Here is a 19322-nt window from a genome sequence, read left to right on the forward strand (position 1 = left end):
AATTAAGTTTTTTTTTAATATTGTAAGATATCCCATAACATAGCTAATCAATAGTTATGTAACAGGTTCACAGGTGTGTGAGAGTCAGTCAATAAATTGGGGTCTCAATAGCTCAGTGGTTATGCTAAATCAAGTACATTGTTAAATGTGTGTTGTAGAATAAAGATTTTTTCCGCTAATTATCATACATGCTATATATACATTTATAATAATGTATCTATTATGATTTGTTAAGATAATAATAAGATGTAATTTGACATTGTCGAACATTTTCATTTGTTTATAGTTGAGTGATGGGTATCCGGGGCTTGTTAAGTCATTGTTTGCGGAGGAGGGAGGAGTGTGTTGAAGATGTGGACTTGGTAGCTGTGGCCAAAAGTAGAGGAGGCATCGAAATCCTCGTGGACTTTTATTCTTTTGAACACATGCTTCTTCCAAAGTTCTGGAAAGGTTTAAGCAGTCTCAGAAACAATGAATACTTGAGAATACTAGGAGGAGAATATGGATCTATGGATCATTTCATAAGAAGATTTATTGAAATTTTCAAACAGTTAAAGATTTCTTTTGTGTTCTTCATGGACGCTACCAAAGGCTGTTCTGATGCCAATACACAACACAAGTTAGACACTTGGATGAAAAGACATCATAGGGAAGTCAGTAATCTAAACGAGGTGATCAATGTGTGTAGAGGAACAAAGGAAATGTGTGACTTAGAGGAACAAATGTTTGTGAGACCTGTGTGTTTAGAGATCCAGATTGTTGAAACACTGAAATCTTGTGGATGTGAGTTAATCCAGAGTGTGACAGGGGAAGCAGATTTTATGATTGCGAAAGCTCTGCATGAACGTGAAAAAGCTTTTGTGATTTGGAGTAATGATTCAGATTTTTGTATTTTTAAGAACTGTAGATTTATCCCAAATGAACTGTTTGACTTTCAAAATAGCTTACAAATAGGTCTTCCCATTGAAGTTCCTGTGAAGCCTGAGTCAGTTATGTGTGGTATAATCTCCACAGAAAGAGTCATGAATACTTTTGGGGTTGGTAGAAATTTTAGTATTGATTCATGTGTCTTTGCGCGACTCTAATAATTTTCATTGCTTTCTGTAACATGGGGATGTTATAAGTTAGTATATCTAGGAGAAGATTAATTTTATAGTTTCAGAGTCACCATTTAATGACAGAACTGAGCATTATTGCTGGCAATGACTTCACCTCTCAGTATGTCACAGAAGGATTAAATGGACAGCTAGACCTGCAGGGGAGAAAGAGTGTGGAAACTTTTGCAGAATGGGTCAACCGCTACAAAGCGATAGAAAACCATCCCATGTTATACAGAGAAATGGTAAAACAAAGTTTTCAGGGTTTGAATTTACCTTTGATGACTTTTTGATTTTTGTTATATGTACCAAATTAAGAAAATCAATGACACCTGAACAAAGATGAAGTTGTATATTTATCCAATTCAGTATTTGTCATTTTTACTTTTGAAAAAAAATATTCATTTGATTTTTTTTTTCTTGTAAATCACTTTTTCTTTAGGCTAAAAATGTCTCCTGTTTCATTTACAGACTCATAATTTTGCCTTTGCCAGATCTGTGGAACATTCTAGACTGTTTTATGACCTTCAGTCAAGCCCTGAGGAAGTAGTACACAAAGGATACTTTTCTAAACTTCTAGCAGAGAAGATAACCTTAGTACGGCCAAAAATCAAATACTTTTTTTATTCAACAATACCTACTGCTTGTACATGTATAGCTTGCCACTCTTTTTTAGAACAATAAGATATTATTACTTTTCATAATGATATACATGCATCATAATCCAGCAATGGATGCTTAGTACTGGAACCTATTATAAACTCAAATTTTATTTTATTAAGCTGAAGTACCCCACACATTTAATGGCCATGCATAACAATTTTTACTGGCACCGCATGCTGCAGGAGGACACCACCTATGGTCAGCCCTGTGTTGAGGTGGCGCTGGCTGATCTCAGATCTCATATCTACAGAATTGTCCTTCCACGCCAAGAAAATCTTGTCAATGAGTATGGACGCAGCCCCTGGGAACCACTTAAGATTTCAGGGGTAAGCTTTGAGTGATGCAGGTGCTTGTTATAGGGTATCATATTTTATTTTTGGAAAAAAAAAGTTTAGATGTGTTTTTTAACCAAGAATGTAGGATTTGAGACTTACATTAAAATGTTGCAGTACAGTGTGCAAATGGGTAGGCAATAAATGTGTTAATAAAAAAGGTATTTTTATATATATTTAACAGATTTTAGCCATTGATGACCCAGAAATCCCACCTGTTCACAAAATTTATGAAGATAAGACATTCTGGAACCTAAATAGCTTTCATCATATCATGTCACATATAGAACCAGGTAAAACTTAAAAAAATGCCCACTTCAAAAATTGTCAACTCTTTGTCTGAATACATATATTTACTTTTATGATAGACAACAATGGAAATAAAGGTCAAACAGACATCTCAGCTTTGCTATTGGATATTGAAGAATATGTTTCTTTATCGAACATTTTTAATTGTCAAAAGTATTAAAATTAAATCACAGTTTAGTACCATTTTCTTAGCATAATAGATTTATGAATAATTAAGCTTGAAAGAAATGATATGTTCTGTTGTAGTGGTAAAAACAAAATGGTTTGACCGTTATGGTAGGAAGAATGGTTTCATTGTGTACTGTCTGAGGTACTTCCTTTTGTTAACCTGGGGTCGGAATCTTCACGTCACCCAGCAGGAATTCCTGGCCCTGTGTGCCCTGGTCTTTGCCCGACCCCGGGAGGAACACTATCAACAGATCCGAATCCGCCCCACCCCCAGATGCGTGACCATGGGAAACTGGTTCCTTGTAAGTTTATGTGTTTGTCTAAATATTTATATATAGGGAAGGTTGTGGGCTTGTGGTGCATACACAGAGACTGTTGGATAGCTGGTTTAGCTGTATTTAAAATTTGAATTTTTGACTCATGTAACACCTTTTTCTAAACCAAATACAAGAGATGGTAAACTGCAAGCTAGTGGCAAAGAGCAGATTACATGGAATTTAATTGTATTATTACATAATAATACTCTTACTTCTCTAAGGAAACTTAATGGTCATTGATTTGTGATAGTAAATTAATTTAGAAAAAGACAATTTATTATCTCCAAGCTTGAAAAGTGGGAGGGTAAATAGTGATTGGGATGTCCGTCTGTAGTGCATGTCTGACCATCCATCCGTCTGTTACGCTTTGGGGTATCCATCTCATATCTGCATCTCCTCCTATACCACTGAATGAAATTTATTGAGACTTTCACAGATCTTTGTTTCATAGTGCCATTGTGAGTTTGTGACCTCCTATTTTAATTTTTGATTTGATACATATTTTGGGTTTCCCTTACCAAAACATGGACACTGCCATTCTTTCTATTTTATTAAATGATCAGGAATTTTGGTGCTCTCTGATTGGTCTAGACGCTCTTTTCTGAGGTGTAACTCCGAGTGATTCACCTCAAATGAAGAACTTGGAGGTTAATTCAGGATTTTCCTCTTGACCATGCAACCATAGATTTGCTAATAGTTTTTTTTTTTACCAATCAAATTGTGCGTTCTAAAACATGTGTTGGTGTGAATGTAAACATGTCAGACGTCATTACCATGAAGATAAAACAGTTTTGAAAGTAAATGGTTGAGTATTTATTGTTTAATAATATTGTTTTTGAATTTTTAACTTCTATTTGTTAAGCTGTTGAAGTATGTCAACATATTAAAAGTTTTGTTACACTTTACATTATATTATGGATGTTTATGTTTGATGGAGACAAGAATGAAAGTGTCAAAAGTGTTGTAAAATTCCTATTCATTTAATAAAATGGTTATTGACTTTTGAATTGGCCCAATTACTACGTGACTAATTGATGGTGTTAATTGGTTAACCTTGGCCTTCGGCCTCGGTTGGGAACCAATAATTACTTTCTAGGTCCTGTATAGTCACTGCTTTTGACCTCATCAAAAGTCAATAATTGTATAATATTGAAGGGTACCCATCTCTTATCAAGATACATGTATTTCTGAACATGATACAATTTTTGACCCCTTGATCTCACCCTCATTTTTTACCTAATTTTCAAAAAAAATCTACTTTGATGATAAATTTTGAATGACATATGATAGGGCGTTAGTATTTGACACAATATGCCATAAATAATGACATCTCACCCAGAAAAACAGAGAAAGCGGAAACCACAATTCTTTGAATTTGCTAGTTTTTAAATTCCAATCGAATAGATTTAGTGAATTACAACCTGAAATAAATTACTGTGTTTCCTGATGTGTCCACATTTCTGTAGTTTTTGGAACAGAAAAAGGACATTGTGCTTTTAGGGACTTAAGAGATGGTTTTGCTTTTTTTTTTGTCATGATTATAAGACACTGACCAATTACTAGAGAGACTGTATATTTTGATTTAGGTGGTCAGTGTAAATCATCACTGCCTGTGATATTTCATGGCTTATTTGACATATCCATCACAATCCTTATATCTACAGATTTCTTGATCACGAAAACTGCTTAATTAATGCATTTTCCACATTAGAGGAGATTTTCTATGTTGTTGTCACTTATTCTTTTTTTATCATTAATTAATGAGTGATTGCTTCTGATTGACATGTTATTTTTGGCCTTTGTGGAGAACATTTTTCATGCTAATGATTATCACATGTATGACTATATGAGGACATTGACTCTTGATCTCAAAACCCAGCAGTTTTCTAGCAGTTAATATATTACATACATATAAAAACACAAATTATCATATTATTTGTCCCCAAGTATGCAATTCTCATTCATGTTCATATTTATTAATGATTTAGCCCAAATGTTCAATCATTCTATATGTTACAGTTTTCTGATTAGAAAATGCACAGAAAGTGGATCTTAATATCAATCAATGCTCAAACAAAAGGCTGCATGTATTCTTTTATGTTTCTCTTATTGTATACGGTGGACTTAAATTGATATGCATTATGTCCCTGGGTACTAATCAATTTTCAGCTCACCTCAGTAAAGTTGGGGAGAGCCTATGTAATACCCTCGGGATTGGTGTCCCATGGTAAAATTTCTGGAACAGGTCTCATTTCCAAGTTTCCATAAAGCCTCTTTAGACCAAACTTTAAAAAAAAGTTCTACAGTGAAACTTGTGTAATCTGGTTATTGTGTATTCCAAAACCTTGCCCAATACAATGTAATTAATAAATTCAGCTGTTTAAAAATATCTAATACAGAAGGTTGTCTAATCTGGCCAATTTCTTTAGAACCAGTGATGTCCAGCTTAATCAAGTTTTACTGAAGTAGTTTTTGGGTGCATTCCTAGGCCCAAGTGATATTAGATAGCATTATGTAGTTCTCAGGTAGATACACACTTCCTATACTGTATTACACGGCAGTTTGTAGCCTTGGGCTGACATGTTTCTTGGTGTAGGGACTTCAGAAAAACAACACTCCTGCACTGTTATAATTTATACATGCATTCCATAGCTGGATAGAAAAAACTTGTTTGGGTGTAGAAATGAGAAAATGTTACCAAATATTTGCAAACAATTTTGAAATAGTGGTACTCAAAACATATTCAATACAAATTTATGGAACCTAAGGAACACATAATGTTAATTTCTCTGATTTAATACATTTATTGGATGAAAGAAATGTAAATACAGTATTTGTTTTTAAAAAAAAATATTTAAAGGAATATTTCATATTACAATTGAAATGACATACTTTAAGAAATATGTCTGAGTGAAAAGTATCAGCCATGTCTTCATGAACTTTCAAAAAACCTGAATGCATCTCGAGAACACAGAACACTGTTTTTTTCAATTTTTACTTTACCTATTTTAGGACATTTATCGTCATGCCTTCCATTTCCTGGGAAAGCTTCTTTTCCTGACCCACGAGTTTCCGCTGCCTTTGGAGATTTTCTGTGGATCAGCATGGACCTGTTTCTACATGACTTGTAAAGACGACAGTAAGGATTTTATAGGAAAACCGTACAAATCAGTGTTATGTAACTTATGTTATATTGTAGAAAAAAATGTAGAAATTTAATCACCAACTATGATGAGCAGTCTGAAAGGAAATGGGCTTCAACCATGCAGTTTCTTTTAACTTTGAGTATGCATTGATATCACCCCTCATTAATTGGCAGTTAAAACTGTATTCAGGGTTATTTTGGCCCTTTTACACTTGCAGACAATTTTGCCCCATTTCAATTTCACCAATTCATAGATCTGTTTAACAAATCATACTGTGTTCTTTGAATTCACCCAGTTTTAAAGTAGTCCACATGTGAGTAGTTTCTCTGTTTACAGTACCGGTATATGTGAAACTGTTGGCATGATTAATTGTGTATCTGGTTCAATTTATTTATAGCATACTATTCAGCCTCCACACAGACCACCCCAGAAGTTCTCTGCTGGATACAGGATCAGATGAATGCAGTGGTTAGTGAGAAGCGTCATGTGATCAAACACATCACAGAGGGAGTGTTCGAATTCAATGACAGATTCTAGCCCCATTCAGCAGCAGTGTTGTTGATTGATGAGTTTTCTGAACAGTTGTGCCATTAATATAGTGCTGATGTCATTGTTGATGCTGAGCTTCCCTTTTCCTAAATCCAGGAAGAGTTTAATTGTTAAAAATTGTTCACGACATAAATCCAGTTGAGGATTTCTATTGCAGAATGCATGCATATGTTTAGCTTTAGTACCAAGTGTTTAGCCTAATTTTAAATTTGTATTTATTTCCCTTCATGGATTATTCCAAAAGAGTTTTTTTTCCCACAAAAAGAATTATTATTGTAAATCACATTAAAGAAAGCATGAATCAATGCCTTTCTAAACTAATAGTAAGAAACTTATCTAGTCTATCCAAAGTTGTCATAGGGAAGGAATCAAAATTAAAATTGTTTCCCATGGTAAAATTTTAAGGCAAATTTAAAAATAAAATTTGCAGAATGTTGTTGCTTTTCTTACAGTAATAAAAGGCTTTATAATTTAGATATGTTTCCTTTTTTTTAAATAAGATAAATCATTTTCCCCATTTTCTCCAGAATTAACATGAGGAAGGTGTTTTGAAAGGGATGCCAATTATGACGATCGTTGTAACGTTTTCACCAGAAAAAAATCGAAAAAGCGTATTTTTTCGACCTTGAAGTAGAAATTTATTTAATAAAATTCGTAATCCAACATTTAGGTAGTAGACAGAAAGTCCAGTATAGGCTCTAGGTTGGATTGAGTTACCTCACTGTATACCCTTTGCTTGACTTGTCAAAGCAAGATCGCTTAGTTACGTTGCTTGTCAGAGTGACGTAATTGGGTAGCATTGAATCAGGTTATATCGTAGAGCCGGTGTAGTGTACCAAGAATTTATCACTGTAGTACACATTCTGGATACTTTATGACCCAAGAGGATTGGGGAGAAATTCGCTAGGACATCATAGTTGAAACATGCGAAGGATAGGTGTCTAAATCTTAAGTCCGCACTGACATAAGATTTTTGTGAAATTTGGATTTATAACTATAAAAAATATGATTGGATGATTTATTGTGTTATAATATGCTGTGGAAGATAATGAAATTTTCTATTGGACTATTTGTTTGTTTTGCGTGGTTCGCGCCTTTTGTGTTGGGGAATGGATTTCTAAAGTCCCCCACCAGCCGTTCATCAGTGTGGCGATATTTCGGGGAGGCACCTTGGGGGGACACACTCACTCAGAATACGGAGGATATGTCACTGAATTGTGGAGGGACTTATGTAAGCATTCCGTACACCGGCAATCAATTGTTTTTTATGTGGATTGATATCAAAAGCAAAAATATTATATAGATAAAAATGATTTTTTTTTTTTAAATAATAGCCTAATTCAGTTTTAAGTTATTGTAGGTAAGATTTCATATTTACTAAATTTTATTTAAACTGGTGACGATTGAGAGATTTGATAGATTAGCAAAAGAATCATTCGATATCAATTAATACATGTACAACTGTAAATAGTATTTACTAAATACTTTAATTATAAAATACGTTTTTATGTTCCATTATATTTCAGATGTGCAAACATGGCGAGAAAAATGCCTATATACTTGATTAACAAACCATAGAAAAAATGTATCTCAAAAATGACATTTTTTTAACTTATCATAATATAAACGTATACTGTTTATAAAACCTCCACAAACTGCAACAATCTCACAAAGAATGAAAAATTTCGTCCATGAAATAGGATGTATATACCAATGAGGGCAAATATTATTTATATAATATCATGATTTTCAAATATGATTGGGCCTTCGCTCCATTTCTTTTGAAAAGAATATACATGTACTTAACGTATGCATATAGCTTGTTAGAAAAATTATATTTAAAAATGGATTTTTATTGCTTATCATAAGAATAACACCTTATTGGTTTATAAGTGAAGCGAATTCTCCGTAAAAAAGACCAGCTTATCATATTTCCTACCTTGTTATTATTAAAACAACTCTTAAAAACTAAATTAAAAATGAATACGTCTTTTATATATATGAAACAAAAGGCATTTTGCACGCCTTGTTCTTCCATCTCCTTTAAATTAAGTTTTATCGAAGATTTCAATAAATTAACATTCAGTTGTTGTAAGATACAGTAAAATTCGTTTTGTACGAACATGGATATTGCGAATTCACGATATAACAAACTTTTCTTTGATCCCCAGCAGTATAAATTTAATGAATTCCTTATATGGATATAACAAATTACAAATATAGCGAAGTTATTTCATAGGTCCCAAATGACTTCGTTATAATCGAGTTTTACTGTATCTCATAATTTCTTCTTGTCACATAAGTGTAAAAGAAATTTTGGGTCAGTGGTTCAGTTCATTGTATCAACCAAGGTTTAATTATATGACCCATGGAATGTTTCTCAGTGTGATGCTTTAAAAAGTTAACTTAAAATAGAATTGGTGGTACATGTATATGTATATATATCTCTTAAAATATGGGACAAGGATTATCAGGTAAGTTTCTCTCATATATTGAAAACCTTTAATTATAACGCTGGGACATTAGAGGAATTGGCATTTGCCAGTAAGATCACTTTATCAATTTTACATATATTAAAAGATCACAAAACAAGGTATAACAACAAGGTCTTTGTTATTTCATAAATATTCCCATATGTTTGAAATATTTTCATTACAAAAAAACAACATTAATATTCCTTATATTCTTCTAAAAAGTTTGAAATCGTAAGAGTAAACAGGTCTGTTTAATACTCTGTATTTTTCAGGTTTATCGAAGTCCTTGGACCCCTTTCCTCTTTCACTATTTCCAGAAACTGCTTATAAGTTGAAGCTATTCAAATATACATTTTTCCTTTCAGACTGATGGAGACCTGACGGGAAAATGTGGTCGATGTGGGGATTACGTCGGGGGATCAAGACCAAACGAGGCCCCTAACGGACAGTACGCTTCCAAAAGGTCCACCTACATCTACCGGGAAGGGGGTGTAATAAACGTCACGGTGCAGGTCACAGCACGTGCCAATGGCGGCTTTTTCAAATTCAAACTTTGCAAAACAGATTCCTCTACTGCGGCTTCTCAGGCCTGCTTTGACCAGAATCCCCTGAAACTCGCCAATACGGCGGATCAAACCATCATACAGATACCGGATATGGACGGGGATATCGTTGTTCCGCTCCAGTTACCAGCAGGACTGACATGTGATTACTGCGTCATGCAGTGGACGTGGGTGACAGGTAACCAAATACGTAATTGACAGTTATATTTCGGAATTTAATTCCAGTGTAGAAGTCTACTACGTTTTTGCATTGAAACTTAATGATAGTTTCCCCCCCTCTTTTCCAGCTAGAGACTGGAGATGTGGTAGTATGAATGGTCAGTTAGTTTGTGGTATGGGATACGGCATGCAGCCCACCTTTGTAAATTGTGCCGATTTCACAATTCTTTCCCAGAGTGCAGCTGTTCCGGCGGATTTCCACTGGCCGGATTACAACTCTGTATACGCCACCATTCACGGAGGACACACTGGGTCGGGGACCACGCCAGGTAAATATATCGTAAAAGGTTTGCAGTGCCCTTGTAAATGACCATGATGGGTTCCTCACTTATAAAATTGACATATAAATCAACGAAAAATAACAAAATTGTAATATTCTACTGTTTGTTTCTCCTAACAGCACCAGCTCAAACTACATCTAACCCTGTTATCGTCATCCCTACAACTACTCCAGTAACAACTCCAGCAGGGCCCGCCACCACTACTCCATTCCCGATCATCACAAATCCACCAAGTACAAGCCCAGCCCCCGCCACAACCACCGGTGCTCCTCCAACCACCACTGACAAACTCATCATCGTAACACCAACACCAATCAACACCACACCAAACCCTCAGCAAACCACCGGGCCGCCATCATCTCTAACTACCACACCACCACTACCACAGTCCACAGAAAAACTGATTCCCGGCCCCATTATTCCACCCATTGCTCCATTACCAGTGGCTCCAGTTGCTGCTGGGGGTTCCGGAATTTTGGGTGGTTTATCATTGGGAAGTATGATAGCGCCTCTGGGACTTGGTCTTGGGGGACTGATGCTTTTAATGTCGATGAATGGAAGAGAAAACAGAGGAAACGTTGAATATATAGATATTCCACCTGTGTCTATGCCTATGATTTCCCAGCCAGTACAGCCAATGTTCTCCCCACCATACGTCCCGTCATTCGGTTACACCATGCTGCCTGCTCCTGTTGTTGTCCCAATGGTGGAGGAGCCTGTTCCAGTCAAGAAGAAGGGATACGGGAAAGGTTACGGTAAACAAGGAACAAGTTACGGTAGCAACAATTATAGAGGCTATGGAAACAGAGGGAAGAATTATCGTATGGGCATTGTAAATCCGGGCTACGGTGTTAATGGAGGAGGCTACGGTTATAATGTACAATATCAACAAAATTATAAACCAACGTCATACGGCAACAGTCGTCCAAACAGAGGAGATGAGCAGTTTTTCCAGCTTCCCAGCAACCACGCCTTTACCAGGATGCAATATGACGAAGAACCGGAAGTCAATAAAGTTAAAACAAAGGAAGTTATAGAAAATCAGCCACATAAATTTGATATATCAGCTTACAGTAAAAAGTGCCCAATCTCACAACAAACATGCAAACCAAGATATGGAGCAAATGAACCCACGGTATACGGGGCTGTTGATATAGTCAGTATGATATGCGATCTGCACTGCTCTGCACGTAATCCTAACTGTCCAGCAGAGATGTGCTCGTGCACGTGCAAAGAAGAGCCAGCAGGCAAATTAAATATGCAGGCCAGAATAGCCGCTGCAAGTCTGTTTGGAAAATAATGAGCAAATTTTATTAATACTGCAGCAAAAGAAGTTAATGCAATGCGACATGGAATTTTTTCTCAGTTTTGTACTGATATTTTTTGACGTATTTATAGAGGTCCTTAAACTCACAAAATACATATTTTCTTGTTAATTCTAATGAAGTTGTTAACAAAATGGAGTAATTCTGTCACTCCAAGTGTCAGTTTGTTGCGTTTAAAGTCACTATGGAGTAAGAAAAAAAATTAAATGCGAAAAGTGTATTAATATTTTGAGGACTATATTTAAACATATTTACCATCAGTGAAATGTTTGTATAATAAGATTTCTTTGTTATAAAACGATTGTGGAATGATTGTTTGTAGTTGTAGATACTGAGCCCCATACAGCGAGTGCCAAAAATCTGGTGTTGGGTTCTATACTTCCATACTGTTAATATCTCCCTCTCCTTGATTCTTATATAGGGATGAACAGACATATAGATGGATTTGTTTTGTGTTCTTGTATTATCCATTATTCAAGGAAAAAAAAAATCAAAAAGGACAAGAGGGATTGTAAATTTTATATCGAACCATTAATTCATGTTCTTTTACCCTCGTGTAATTTGGAATATACATGTACATGTACAAGCGATGCTTCACAAGTGTGTTACAAACAATGTCATTCGAATAAATCGTTTTACTGTTGTTTATCTTACTTCAAAATCTAATTTTCATTGGTTTCATAAAGAATTCATAGAATTTATCATCACCACAAAGTAAATGCCACACCAAACACTGAATACAACCGTAATAAGTTATACAGCACTACTTGTTAAATTGTTGTTGCACAGAAGGGAAGGCGACAATTATTTTATATATCATACATAATTTAACCTATAGAAAATCATTAACCTATGAACTCATAATAATGAACCAATAATACGACATATCACAACTGAATGACGAAAAAAAATTGTCGTCAGATTGTTTCACCGGAAAAGGGTGAATGTCACAATAACCCGATAATGATAGACCATGAGTTAAAAATGGTATAGTGGTTGCTTCTGAGAACTTAATAATGATGTTCCAAATGAAGGAATTAACTTTTTGTGTTCTTTTCGTCCTGGTCATATTTGTCAGGGTAGAAACTCAGGACACTGGACCGAGAGCGTTTTTGAAATGTCCCACCGCACGTGCCGCTACCTTTATGTACTTTGCCGATATATGGACCACGGTGCCAGAACCAAACACAGATTACGATTCTCTGAACTGTGGAAACGTCAAGGTAACGGTTGGGTTTCTTCAAATGGACAGAATAGTCCCCAATTTCCTTTAGTAATTAAACAAGTTTTCGAATAATAAGCAATGCTTTATTGAAGAGAGTTTAAATCACTGTAAAATGTTCATTAATGATAATAATAAATTTTTTTTTTTAAAAATCTGGATATTGATCCGAAAAATCAAATACTTGTATATATGTATGTCTATAGGAACATGGCTGAGTTAGGTTATACCGGTATATACTAGTTGATTGGGCTCTGTATAAACGTCTTTGTATTCTCTTGTTGGCAACAAGTCTATGAATTAAAATTCTTTGCAATTCATGAATTATTTTTGTATATTTTATTGACATTAAATATACGATATATTTAATTTTAATCCACAATCAGAATCTAGAATTATATTCTTATTTGTAATAATGACATAAGCACCAAGTTATCTAAATAATTTTATTATGGAAGGGTTACTTCCATAATGGCAGAAAATCGTGCGATCTTTTGGAGAAGATCTATGGTGTAGTAGAGACTATAACTCACGATGAAGTATACGCGTAGTGTTAATTAGTTAGACACCCTCGGGGGGTACCCATCCATCAATATAAGTAGACAAGGTTGGAGAGTTTTGTGCATACCGCAATTACCGGGTACATGATTTCATGTGTTGCCAAAATTCCCCAATATAATGACACACATGTATCCATTGAAATATACCTGATTAGAAAATTCAGTCTCAAACTGCTGCTCATTTGAGTCATTTCAATTCTTTTAATAAATTACATGTATAATGAGATATTCCATCTTGTAAGTCAACTAAAATTAACTTACATATGTACAAGTCTTCAAAAATATCCCCATCTACAATTAATGCTGTCAAGTAGCGAGATGTCTTAATATCGGTATTACTAGTTTTGCTAAAGATTCCATGGTTGCTTTCAAATTAGATTTAAAGCTCTATATTGAAGAAATTGGAAATCACCTTCAGTAAATAATGTTTCGACTTAAATAAATCCCCCCTGTAGATTTTCTTGCAAAAATGCTAAGATTCAATATTGTGATGAGAATAATGAATCTTAGCTGCTTGACACCAAATCATTGAAATTTATTGTGTTGGCACCTTTGTTTGCCTTTGCAATGATACTTAGTAATCATTAATAACAAAGAAAGTATGAGAAAAAGTATATTTTATGTACATTCTTTCCATTCAAACAATTCATATACACGTTTTGCTTTCAAGCTCATGATTAACAATATCAGAGGAAAAAGTGGAGTATGCATACCAAATATGAAGTCTGTATCTCATATGGTTCAAAAGTTATGATGAAAGTTCGAAAAAGCTATTTTTAGCATACAGGTCACAGCCTAGGCACAAGGTCATTGACCTTGGTGTCATTTGAAAGAACTTAATTGGTGCAGTATGCATACCAAATATGAAGTCTCTATCTCCTATGGTTCAAAAGTTATGTCGAAAGTTCTGAAATATAATGAAATGGTAAAAAGTTTTGCTTTATATATATATATATATATATATATATATATATATATATATATATATATATATATATATATATATATATATATATATATATATATATATTTTAGCATATAGGTCACAGTCAAGTCACTAGGTCATAGACCTTGGTGTCATTTGAAAATAAAAATTACTAGTAATAAGTGGAGTATGCATACCAAATATGAAGTCTCTATCTCTCAGATGGTTCAAAATTTATGGTGAAGGTTAAAATTGACAGCAGACAGACAGACAGACAGACAGACAAACAGACAGGACAAAAACAATATACGCCTCGGATCTATGAAAAATCTCTGAGACCATCATGCATAACAGCTGATCTGTGAACTGTCTTGCATTTTTAAGGGTACTCAACACAAACAAAAAATGATGCATGGGTTGATATATTTTTGGACTGATTTTGATTTGAAATGACATACATACATTATAAATCGTTAATGACATATAATATAAGTGTGATATATATATTATTTTGAGGTTTTCCTTGGTGCTTAGAGATGAGACTTTGTTTTGCTTTCTATACTAGTATATCCCCGTATAAAATTCTGCACAAATATTTAACATTATGACGAAATCTTATAAATCTTCCACTATACTGGTGAACATTATTCAGGTTACCGATTTAAGGATATCCGATCCTCAGCCAGGAAGGATAACTCCAAAAATTAATATTTAATTTGAAATGCATCAAAATGAAGCTTCAAAATGATTTTTTTTTCATGCAACAATTATCATTTTCTTCATCTTTTTAAGATTCAAGGTTTTTGGAAGTCATAGAAAAGGTCTTATAAAAATTGACATTTTTTTGTATCTATAAAAGGAAAAAAATTAATACAGTTTTAGAGAAATAAAATTTTCTTGAATCCAGCCTTAGATACCAATGCTTATTAGCATGATAAGAAATAAGAAGTGATTTGTGGTGTCTTGCAATGATAGCAAAAGCCTTTTACACTATGTATTATAGAATACATGATGGAAATAGAAGACAAAAAAGTATAAAATTCATGACAATTTCTCTGAATGCCTGGATACCTACTAAGTATTGTTTTTTAACCTGAAATATATTTGTTGATCAATTTGCAATTAGAAAATGCATTGCTGATATTTCAATTCGCTTTTACTGCAAAAAGATTTGACAATTTTCCCTATATAATATGATTAACGTTAATCTTTTACTTTACAAGAAATACTGTGGATAAATTTACATAAAACTGTATCTTTGTGGATTCAGAGATACTTTTATGTACTTAACTGCTAATTTTATAAACCTGAGGATCGGACTACCTTAAATGTAAATCTATGAGAAATATAACTGATTTCTGAAAACAGTTTGTTTGTGTTATTTATCCTTAAATAATATGTACGTGTACATGTAAATATTAGGTACTTTTGGACACTTATTCAGAAAATCTTGGTCAATATACTTTTAAGAGAAAGTTTTATTGTAACAAACATAGTAATAGGTAAATCACAGATCACATCAATAGAAAATGTAAAACAAATACTATACATATGTACTTTAATAGTTAAAGTCTTCAAAAGTATGTATACTAGTAATTCATCACTGAGTAGATAAGACAAGTGCAACGGCTTCTGTTGTCATTTTTTTAACAATGTACGACATTTCTGATGTACAACCATTTCACATTTTCTTCTTTTCTGACAGAAAACATCCATAACTGTGAAAGTTGTCAGGAATAATACCTAATCTACATGTTATAATAAAATCAGGAGTCCAAGTTGCATTTTCTGACGGTTTTATTTCCTTCAAGACATCATACTGATATATATGTATTTCTTATTTTAAAAAGTGCATATCAATATAAATAAACTTTGAACACCAAACTAAAAAGTCCATAAAATTTTATTGTAATGCAATACTACAGTAATCATGGATCAAGATATAGCCAATATTACCTCTTTTGTGGTTTTAAACTGCAGATTTTCACGGTATCTGAAATTTACTGAGACCGTCGGAATAGGGACGCATTGAGTGAGACAATTAAAGATGCTATAGATTTTATTAATAAAACATGTGAAAATAACAGACATAAAAATACATTACAACCCAACCATAATTATATACCTATTTATTTATAATGATGTTCTTACACAGAGGGAGGGTTCTCCAAGACTCTCTCCAGCACCTCCTATCTAGAAACCGCTGCTATATGTACCGCTAGACAGTATACTAGTTCATCCACAACTCTGCTTCTACATGTACACCATATTACCCACAACTTTATTTATTTTCTCAGATATTGCATGGTGACTTGGAGGGAAGATGTGGTGTATGTGGAGACTTCTATAATGCACCGAGACACAATGAAATTCCGAACGGAAAATATGCCGCCAATCGACAACCAACTTACCTCTATCGGGAAGGCTCGGTCATTAATGTTACTATTGAGGTATCCGAAAACGGCAATGGTGGATACTACATTTTCAAGCTCTGCAACCCGAAAAATGCCTTAGAGGAAACACAAAGTTGCTTTGATGAGACAGTTCTGAGTTTGGCTAATTCTCCCAATGTTAAAAAAATATATGTTCCGAAGGTTAACGCTTCTAATGACATAGTGGTACCTTTACAACTGCCTACTGGATTCTCATGCAAACTTTGCACAATGCAGTGGACGTGGGTTACAAGTACGTATGCATCATATTTTAAGATTGTCATGAATCAGTTCTTTGTTTCTAAATGAATATATATCTTAAACTTCCTTTCTTGAAAGCTGAATAAATCAAGAATATTTCGAAACACAGTTCTACACAAACTTTACTTGCCTTGCAGACGTTGACGAGGGTTGTGAAGTTATTGAAGGAACACGGATTTGTGGTAAAGGTCTTGGCCCACAGACGACCCTTGTAAATTGTGCTGATATTTCGATTATTCCTGAATCTTCACAGATTCCGACAAATTTTGCTTGGCCTGATTTCACTTCTAAATATGATACTATGACACACAAAGGTAATCATAAGAAAAAATTGATAATTCATTCAAAAGATGTTTTCTTCTTATTTTTTCAGGGTTACTTGTTTTTTCATTAAATTTTGTGCTCTTTTTTCTTTAAGAAGATAAGCACCATCCTACTGTCCAGACAACGACACCTAAACTAATTATAGATAGGAAGGAAGTAGCCACGACCCCGCCAAAAAACAAGCCTACGCCTGCGCGTCCTATAATTCCTAGGCCGAAAAGGCCTTATTTAAGAAGACGACTGATACCACAAACAAGACCAACAATACCCCCAAATATACTTATCAAATCAGAGAAAACCCCGGAAACGACCAAAAGTCCAACTGTGGATAAGAAAAAATACAAGAAAGGGGTTGGTGGACTAGCCATTGGTCTTCTAGAACTGCTGATCCCGAGTGGTCTTATGTTAGGTTTGGGTGGAATGCTTTATGATCGCTATGAACAAAATCAGCAAAACACACTACTCGTTGCACAACCTGGAATGATGGTTAATGGCGGTGTTGGCATAAATCCTGCCGCAGCCGAACACAGAGTTCTTGTTAATGCTCCTTTGGCTGCTGGAGGTCTGACAGGTGTCGCCGGAATTCCTACAGCAGGTGCCCCAATGAACCCCGTCCCTATCGCTGGGTTGTCCCCTGTTTTGACTGGAATGCAAATAAATGATGCACAGATGCAACAAATCATTCCTCTTATCCCCGTTTTGTCGGATCCACAAATTCTCCATTTAATTCCAGAAAACCGCGTAATGCAAGTCCTAATACCCTTAATGGTAGAACGTCGTCGTCTGATTCGAGTCTTTCCACACTTTACTCCTGATCAGATAACGCAAATGCATTTACAGTATCATGCGATGCAGAGACAAGGCATTATAGATGGAGGACTTGGCGGTCAAGGTATTTTAACTGATGCTGGTCAAGGTGGTCTTGGTGGTGTAATGCAAGGTCAAAGTGGTTTCAGCGGTATTACTCAAGGTCAGGGTAATCTCGGTGGTGTAATTCAAGGACAGGATGGATTTAGAACAAATGCTATCATGAATCAAAATTTCCCGAACCAGGTTGGGAATCAGCAGAGGAATTATTACACTTTCCAAGGCAATCAAAACTCTGGATTCTTTGAAATGCCCCAAGGTCACTCCTTTACGACGAATACTACTTTGACAACGACTTACTCAAAACCCTCCAGAGGGGACCTAGCTAACCCAGAACTAGAATTTGACAGGGAGCCAGGGGTAGTAATTGAAAGAGAAACGAAGAAATCCCCTTACAGCAAAAACTGCCCGCCAGAAAAACAGGTCTGCAAAAGCAAATTTACAACAAATGAGCCGACTATCTATGGATCAGTTTCCATCATGAAAATGATCTGTGAAATGGAATGCAGCGATGGAAAACCGTCTTGTCCAGCAGTACTGTGTATCTGTGCTTGTCCGGAGGGTCAGGATGGTTCTCTGATGAAATTACTTTTTGATGTAAGATGAAACATTCCAGGAAAAAATATGTAATGCCTTTAAATACTGGCATATCATTAATTGATCGGTATTCCTTTCGTGGAAATAAACTTGATATACCTCCATGATTTTGTTGTTTTATATGTTCATTTTTTTAATCAAAACATTAAGTATATTAATTTAGTTGTGTAATGAATCATCAAATACTCGAACATGTCTTACTAAACATGATTCTGGTTCTAAACACAAAGGTCAACCAAAGGGGAATTAAATATCTTTCTCTTTGCTTTCTGTTCAGACATTGAAACAAGCTTTTGACATCTTTCATGTTTTCACAACACTTCTTTTTCAGGACACCTTTGTAGTAAGAAATCTTAATCCACCATTTGATATAAAATACAATCTATTGCCATCTGCACTCTAGTACATAATTAGGAATTCCAATTCATGTATTCTTAACATTCTTAACATGTTCTTCGTTTTGTTTAAAACCTTTTTTTATGGTGAAAGAAGTTTATATATTATTGTTGGATTAATAGAAATTAATAATAAAGTAGGAATAAAAGCAGTTTTATTTTTTCTAGCATAGAGAAATAAACTCTGAAGTATTTTTAATAGACATAACTCATACCAAGATACGATCTGTATCCTTTTAATTTATTTTAAAATTGAAAAATCGATACTTAATTTAAAAAGTTGATTAACTTAATAA

At 34.5% G+C, this 19322-nt stretch overlaps 3 protein-coding genes across 3 annotated transcripts; all 3 read left to right on the forward strand.

The window, feature by feature from the left end:
* The first annotated feature begins 274 nt into the window (after positions 1 to 274).
* Positions 275 to 7055, forward strand: LOC134252006 (uncharacterized). The gene is made up of 8 exons (XM_062734418.1): positions 275 to 1037; positions 1157 to 1342; positions 1569 to 1694; positions 1880 to 2086; positions 2277 to 2385; positions 2648 to 2871; positions 5899 to 6025; positions 6430 to 7055. Exons 1-8 carry the CDS (start codon positions 294 to 296, stop codon positions 6567 to 6569), a joined length of 1863 nt encoding a protein of 620 aa, XP_062590402.1. The 5' UTR covers positions 275 to 293; the 3' UTR covers positions 6570 to 7055.
* Positions 7056 to 9036: 1981 nt separating this feature from the next.
* Positions 9037 to 11418, forward strand: LOC134252039 (uncharacterized). Its single transcript, XM_062734461.1, has 5 exons — positions 9037 to 9055; positions 9162 to 9174; positions 9393 to 9796; positions 9906 to 10106; positions 10238 to 11418. Exons 1-5 carry the CDS (start codon positions 9037 to 9039, stop codon positions 11416 to 11418), a joined length of 1818 nt encoding a protein of 605 aa, XP_062590445.1.
* Positions 11419 to 12370: 952 nt separating this feature from the next.
* Positions 12371 to 18735, forward strand: LOC134252020 (uncharacterized). Its single transcript, XM_062734439.1, has 4 exons — positions 12371 to 12666; positions 16448 to 16835; positions 16981 to 17157; positions 17262 to 18735. The coding sequence occupies exons 1-4, from the start codon at positions 12460 to 12462 to the stop codon at positions 18638 to 18640; spliced, it is 2151 nt and encodes a 716-aa protein (XP_062590423.1). The 5' UTR covers positions 12371 to 12459; the 3' UTR covers positions 18641 to 18735.
* Positions 18736 to 19322: the final 587 nt, after the last annotated feature.

This window comes from Saccostrea cucullata, unplaced genomic scaffold (genome assembly GCF_032062105.1).
Source record: "Saccostrea cucullata isolate Sc308-1 unplaced genomic scaffold, CSIRO_AGI_Scuc_v1 ctg6, whole genome shotgun sequence".
NCBI lineage: Eukaryota > Metazoa > Mollusca > Bivalvia > Ostreida > Ostreidae > Saccostrea > Saccostrea cuccullata.

What these genes read in the sequence shown, in the direction of transcription:
- LOC134252020 (XM_062734439.1), top strand. Translation starts at nt 12,460, where the DNA reads ATGATGTTCCAAATGAAGGAATTAACTTTTTGTGTTCTTTTCGTCCTG. An exon ending in TGAACTGTGGAAACGTCAAG is followed by an intron (nt 12,667 to 16,447) that starts GTAACGGTTGGG and finishes TTATTTTCTCAG; the next exon opens with ATATTGCATGGTGACTTGGA. An exon ending in GCAGTGGACGTGGGTTACAA is followed by an intron (nt 16,836 to 16,980) that starts GTACGTATGCAT and finishes CTTGCCTTGCAG; the next exon opens with ACGTTGACGAGGGTTGTGAA.
- LOC134252039 (XM_062734461.1), top strand. An exon ending in GCAGTGGACGTGGGTGACAG is followed by an intron (nt 9,797 to 9,905) that starts GTAACCAAATAC and finishes CCTCTTTTCCAG; the next exon opens with CTAGAGACTGGAGATGTGGT. An exon ending in TGGGTCGGGGACCACGCCAG is followed by an intron (nt 10,107 to 10,237) that starts GTAAATATATCG and finishes TTCTCCTAACAG; the next exon opens with CACCAGCTCAAACTACATCT.
- LOC134252006 (XM_062734418.1), top strand. Translation starts at nt 294, where the DNA reads ATGGGTATCCGGGGCTTGTTAAGTCATTGTTTGCGGAGGAGGGAGGAG. An exon ending in CATGTCACATATAGAACCAG is followed by an intron (nt 2,386 to 2,647) that starts GTAAAACTTAAA and finishes GTTCTGTTGTAG; the next exon opens with TGGTAAAAACAAAATGGTTT. An exon ending in CATGACTTGTAAAGACGACA is followed by an intron (nt 6,026 to 6,429) that starts GTAAGGATTTTA and finishes ATTTATTTATAG; the next exon opens with CATACTATTCAGCCTCCACA.